Raw genomic sequence first — 6,217 nt, forward strand, 5'->3', positions numbered from 1 at the left:
GCGGACGCAGGCAGGGCGGCAGCGCCGGGCCGGATCGGACCCCGTGGGGGCCCCAAATCCCCCCCCCGCGTGCGGCGCTCACCTGATTTGTGGGGGTGGCCGAGGCCGTGCTCCGCGTCGCCGTGAGCCCGGGGCGTCACGTAGCGGATGGATGTCTCCTCCAGGTACTTGTCCACCAGGTCCGGACACACTGCGAGAGAGGGGAGGTGCCTCGTGGTGGGGGGGGGGGCACCAACACGGACCCAAAGCGCTGCACAGCGCCCACGGCCTCTTCCCCCGGCGCACGGGTCAGGCTCGGGAGGGGTACAGGGCTGCGGCGTTTTGGTTCCAAATGCAGCCCGAGGTCACCTCGAGGGAGCGCCTTTTGCCCCCGAGGGTGCCCAGGCCCCCCCCCCCAGCCCCAGCGGCGCCGCTCGCCGTCAGCCAGCCCCGGCGCTCCCCAGCGGGGCCACGCATTGGGAACGGCCACGGCTGGGCCGGGTCCTCTCGGAAAAACTCCATTTTAGAGCCAAGAACTCAAAAAAAAAAAAACCCAGACAGCGCCGTGTGGGAAAGGCCACCCGCACGTTACCATAGCTACTCGCTGCACCCGGCTCGGCGCAGCCCGCTCCCGGCGCCGCTGCACGCGCACGGCCCCGGGGACAAGCCCGTGGCAGGGCAGGCAGCGCCGCGGTCCCCAGCAGCGCGGCCCCGGGGACGTGGAGCAGCCCTGGGCTCGCTTCAAGCCCCCGCGTGCGGCCCCCAAAGTCCCGAGGGCTCCAGGCTGAGCCCCCCCCGTGACGAGCTCGCCGTCACCGAGCCGCGGCGGCCGCCGTCAGGTCTTGGCGCCTGCAGAGCCGTGGGGCGAGCCCCGGAACCCGCGCTGGGGGGGACGTGTGCGCTGCCAGGGCCTGGGGGAGCTTTTTCGAGGCATTTCCACCCCGCCGGGGCGCTCCCGACAGCGGGGCCAGCTTGGGGCTGTGACGGAGCCGCGGGGACACGCGGTCCGGTTTTCGGGTGGCCCTCGGGAGCCGGTCCCGGTGAGGGTGTTGGGTGACCCCATGATCCCTGCCACGCCTCGGGGCTCCCCGCACACCGCCGCTCCCCATGCTAACCCCGGGCTGATTTCGCTCCTCTGCGGAGCTGTGATTTGGGTGCTTCATTAACCCACCGCCATCCAAACGGGGCCGGGCAGGCGCCGGGATCAGAACCCCGCGAGTGCGGAGCGTCGCCTCCCGCGGCCACGCGCCCACCTCCGGCCCCCTGCTGCCTGCGACCGAGAGCCGCGCTCCCTCCCCGCACCGCTTCGGGTTTTGGCTCAAAAGAAGCAGAAAGCTCCCCAGGAAGCACACGACCAACGCCGGGGCACGAGCGCTCCCGCCCCGAGCCCCGCACGAACTCGGGGGCGCCGCGCCTGATCCCGGCCGCGTCCCAGCACGGCCCCGGCTCCACGCCACCCCCGCCCGGCTCCGTTTGGGCGCCCCAGATCCACGCAGCCGGAGCAGGGCCGGTTCTGAGGCTCCTCGGTCGGGGTTTAAGCCCCCAAGGGGGTTGTTCAGCACCGGCACGCTGGGCCCTGCGCTCATCCGCGCCCCCCCCGCTGCCTCTCGCCCCGACTCCGGGAGCTTTGTGCCTGCCCCCCACCGCCTCACGTCCCCGAGCGCCGGCATCGCGGTTGCGCACGGTGCGAGCAGGAACGGGGCAGACCCAGCAGCCCGGGGCTGCCGAGGAAGCACAAAGATCCTCACCCACAAAGCAAAATGCAAATCCTGGAGGCAGAATCCCGCTGAAGCGGCTGCCTTACACCCCCCCCCCCCCCACGAGCAGCGAGCGCTCCTCGGCTCCTCCGAACCCGGGCGAGGTTCCTCCAGTCGAGGTTTTGGCCCCAAAAAGGCCCAGGGCCGAGCCGGCGGGGGGAAGGGGTCGGCTCGTCAGCCTGGAAGCTTCACAGTGACCCAAAACGCGTGAAATTCACCCGGATTTGATCAGACGGGAGCTCACGGCTTGGGTCCCCGAGCCAGGCTCGGAACAAACAGCGCCGAGCAGGGGGAAAACGGGGACGGGGAGCGCTGCGGGGACGTCGCTCCGAGGAGGCGAGCGTCCTCCGGGGGACCTTCGGCCGCGGTGCTGTGGGGCCGCAGCCCCTGGGGGGGGGTCTGGGGGGGGCGCTTACCGGCCCGTCGCCGTTTGAGGGTGACGTAGGGCAGCAGGTCGTGGCGCGTGATGATGCGCAGCAGCTGCAGCACCTGGCGGAAGTTGGTCTCGTCGCAGCGGCCCTGCCGCTCCAGCGCCAGCAAGAAGTCCCGGCCGCTGCGGATCATCCCCCGCTCGTAGTCGTCGATGACGTCCACGAAGAGGAAGGAGAGCACGCGCACGTCGCGGTGGGTCAGGTGGGTGCCCACGATGTCGAACATGCGGTGCAGGCTGTAGAGGCCGTGCTCCCGGTCGCCCCGCTCCTCCGGCCAGGCCTGCGCGCGGCTGCGCTTGAAGGCCGCCATCCTCGCCCGCCGGCGGCACGCCGGGCCCAGCGCTCGGCCCTGGAAGACAAAGGGGAGCCGGGGGGAGGGGAATGGGGGTGACGGGTTTGAATTCAGCTCCCTGCTGCTCCCCACCCTTGGCTCCTCCGCCCTGCCTCTGTGGGGAACCCCGGTGGGGTCACCCCACGCCCCCCCCCACGGTTCTCCCCGACGGGCACCGGCCCCGAGGAGCCGCTGGGCGCGGCCGCTGGCACCACACCGGGGCATGGAGCGGGGACCAGCCGCCGGCACGGCTCGACCCGCCCTGCTGAGGTGGGATCTCCTGGGGGGGGGGGACGGACGACCCACGAGCAGCGAGACCCCGGGGCCGTGCCGCTGCCTTCTGTCAGCGCCTTCGCTCCCCCCCCCGCCCCCCCCGAGCCGCCTTTGCGCCAGAAGCCGAGATTTCCCACGAAAAGCCGAGGCCCCGACGTTCCCCCTGCTTGCGAAGCCGAGGCTGCCGCGGCGCGGCTCCCGGGGGGCCGAGACGAAGCGCGGGGCCAGGAGACCCCCAGGGGACGGCGGGCGGTTGGTGACGGGACACAGACACGAGGCGGCCGGGGGGGGGAGGGGGGGCTGCAAACCCCGAACCGCGTCCTGGGCCTGCCCGGTGCCGCGTTCCGGCAGCACCAGGCCCCGCTCAGCGCTCGGGTGCCTCGAGTGACCCGCGGGGCACCCGCGGGGGGGTTGAATTCAGGAAAAGGGGGAAAGAAAGAGGGGATTTGCTGCAATTCTCGGCGTCCTCCCTGCACAAATCCGCCCCAGTTTGGTGCCAGGGGCTGCGGCCGCGGCTCCCCGCTCCGAGCTGCTGCGCCCGCTCGCCGCCCCCCGGCTCTGGGTGCTTCCAGCTCCCCAAACAGCGCAAACACGGGAGCCTCCCCCCACCCCCCCCGCCCCGGTGCCGCCGTGACTCACGGCCGGGCTCATCCCGAGGCACCGGGAGGCCCCTCCGTGCTCCTCGGGCGCCGCTCGGGGCGCAGCGGGGAGCTGGAGGGGTTTGGGGGGGTTCTGGGGGGGTTTGATTCCCGCTGCCAAATCCAAATAGCCGGAACCAAGCGCGTGCGGTGACCCCAGGTGGCACCAGGCCGAGCGATGTCCCCCCGGCGTCGGGGAGGCCGCTCCCGGTGCGACCGGCCCCGAGCTGCTCCCACGCAGGAAAAGGGGAGAGGAAAAGCCGAGGGAAGCGGCCCGGAGCTTCTGGAGCCGCTCCTCCCGCCGCGGGGGGAGAGCCACGGAGCGGCACCGCCACGTCCCCGAGGGGGGGCAGCTCCCTCCGGCCCTCGAGGCGTCCACGGGGCGGCCGTCAGCAGGAGGAGAACCTCGAGCTGCCCCACGCCGCCCATCCCAGCGCCCCCCTCCAGGCAGGACGCCGACAGCGAGCGCTTGCGGAGCTCTCCCCCCATCCCCACCGAGCTGCCCCCAGCGCCCCCCGGCCGCTTTGGGGCACCCGAAGCCGCCCGTCAGGCAGGGGGCGGCCCAGGGCTCCAGGTCCCAAGGGGATTCCGCCGCATCCCCGGCGAGCGGCACCAACAACGGGGCAGAATTTCACCCGAAGAGGCCGTGGCGGGGACGCCTGGGGACACCGGGGCAGCGGCGCCGCGTCCCCTCGCCGCCGGGGGTGGTTCCGCCGGGGGGGTTTCGCTGCCGGCCCTGGGGGGCGTGAGGCGGCCTTTAAATAATCCCTCACCGTGCGGGGAGAGGCGAGCGCGGGTGGCTCGGGGCGGCCGCCGGCTCTCCACGAAAGCCGAGCGCGGAGCCAAGCGCGCCCTCGCCACCGAGCTCCCGGCCTCGCCCCGGGGAGCCAGGGAGGGAACCGGAGCCCGGCACCGCACCGCGCGCTCAGGTCCCATCTCAGCGCCCGGCTCCGGAGAGCTCGTCCCCGGGACCTGGGTTTGGGGCGGGCTTCGGATGCCCCGCGCTGAGAACGGCTCGGGGCCGGGCGAGCTGATGGAGCCCCGAGGCAGGAAGCAGGCCGCCCGTCCTCTGATCACTTCGCAGCGGCCGCCCGGGAATCGCGCCGCGCGTTTTCTTCCAGAAAGAGAGAAAAAGGGGAGAAAATCAGCTCTGCGCCGCCTGGGCTGAGCAGGAGGAGCCCGAGCAGGACAAGGCTCGTTTTGGGGGGGGGGGGGGGGGGGAGCCCCGGGGTCCCCAGGGGCAGCTGCCAGAGCTGCACCACCCAGAGCCGCAGAACGCGGTGGGATTTGCCTTCGAGCGGGGGATTCCTGCGGCCACGACTTGGCCGAGGTCCCCGCCGCGCTCGCGGCTGGCTCCCCTCCCACTTCCGTCCCCAGGGAGCGGCAGAGGGGGGCGCGGCGCCGCGCACGGACATGAGAAAATCCCCAAATCCTCGGGAAACGCAAAAATCCCCCCGAGGAGCGGCCGCAGCCCGCGGAGGCCCTGCGAGCGCAGCCTGCGATGGCCCCGGGACCGCTGCCCCCCCCCCGTCCAGCCCCAGCAGGCAGCACCTCGCAGGGGCGGGAGGAGGAGACGCAGCAAGCGCCCGGGGATCATTAAAATAATTTGGGGTGAGCAGGAAAAACGAGCTGCCGGGGCCGGGAGCGCTCGGCAGGCAGCCCGGGCCTCGCGGGGCGCCTCGCTGCTCCGTGAGGTTTGTGCCCCAGCACCACGGGAGGAGCCCCCCCGGCCCCGTGCCCACGCCACGCGCCCCAAGCCCGGCTGGGAGCTGGAGCTCTGCTCCCGGGGGGGGGGGTCCCAGGGCAGCGCCCCAGGTTCCGGCGCGTCCCGGGGCCACCGAGCGCCTCCGTCGCCGCCTCGCTCAGCGTCAGCTCGGCGGGTGAAGGGCTGGGGCAGGACGGGTGCTCCAGGGGCACCTCGCGGCCCCGAGGGAGCACCGGGGACACCGGGAGCGCTCCGCCACCCCGACGGCTCCCGGGGCAGGGCCGTGTCCCACCCGCCCCGACCGATCCCGGCTGGGAGCCACCACGAGGGGCTCGGGGTCAGCCAACGCCCCCCAGGTCCCGGGACGGGCACGGCCCCGGCGAGCCCAGTGGGCAGGGCCAAGGAAGGGCCCTCAGGAAGGCGCGGAAACCCCCGGGCAGGGGGCGAGCGGAGACGAGCAGGAACGCGAGGAACCCGCAGCCGCCCCCTGTCACCTTTCCCCTGCGGCACTTTGCCCCCGGGGGCAGCGCGCCCGCAGCCGTCTGCGGGTCTGGAGGGGTCCTGAGAGCCCCCCCACGGCCCCCGGGGGCTGAGCGGGGAAGTCCCAGCACGGGAACCGGCCCCGGGCTCGCCGGCAGAAGGCGGGCGGCGGCGCCAGCAGCGGGACCCCCGCCGCCCGGAGCCCTTCCGAGGGCAGCTCCTGCGGCAGCGCCGCGTGTTGTCACGCAGCAGGCGCGGGGACGAGGAGGGGACGCGCGGCCGCGCCGCCTGCGCTCGGGGCTCACGTCAGCGGGAGATGCGCTCGCGGCCCCGCGAGAGGCGGCCGGGTGTAAAAATAGTGCTGCCGACGGCCGGGAGGGCCGAGAGCGGCCGGGAGCGCTGAGCTGGGGGAGGGATCGGTGCTCGTTGGTGCTCAGCACCTCGCTCACACCCCCCCGGCAGGAACCCTGCAGGAGCCTCGGCTCCCACCACGGCGCCCGTCGGGACACGGGGCCCGCAGCCCCCATGCGCGGGGTCCCCCCCCCCCCGGGACCGCGGCCGGGACCGTGCCTGGAATGGGCCGGAGGAAATCCCTGGGGGAGCACCGAGGGCGGCGCACGCTG

The 6,217-nt window shown here is 73.7% G+C and overlaps 1 protein-coding gene across 1 annotated transcript in view; it reads right to left on the minus strand.

Moving 5' to 3' along the window:
- Positions 1-40: 40 nt before the first annotated feature.
- Positions 41-6,217, minus strand: part of LOC118160001 (death effector domain-containing protein-like) — a gene marked incomplete at its 3' end in the record, with an annotated part of 6,796 nt that continues 619 nt past the window's right edge. Inside the window, exons 2-3 of the mRNA XM_035314534.1 lie at positions 2,153-2,516; positions 41-190 (exon numbers count right to left, since the gene is read on the minus strand). Of these exons, the coding sequence (XP_035170425.1) occupies positions 41-190; positions 2,153-2,477 (475 nt within the window). The remainder of the gene's footprint in view (positions 191-2,152; positions 2,517-6,217) is intronic.

This window comes from Oxyura jamaicensis, unplaced genomic scaffold (genome assembly GCF_011077185.1).
Source record: "Oxyura jamaicensis isolate SHBP4307 breed ruddy duck unplaced genomic scaffold, BPBGC_Ojam_1.0 oxyUn_random_OJ72877, whole genome shotgun sequence".
Taxonomy (NCBI): Eukaryota; Metazoa; Chordata; class Aves; order Anseriformes; family Anatidae; genus Oxyura; species Oxyura jamaicensis.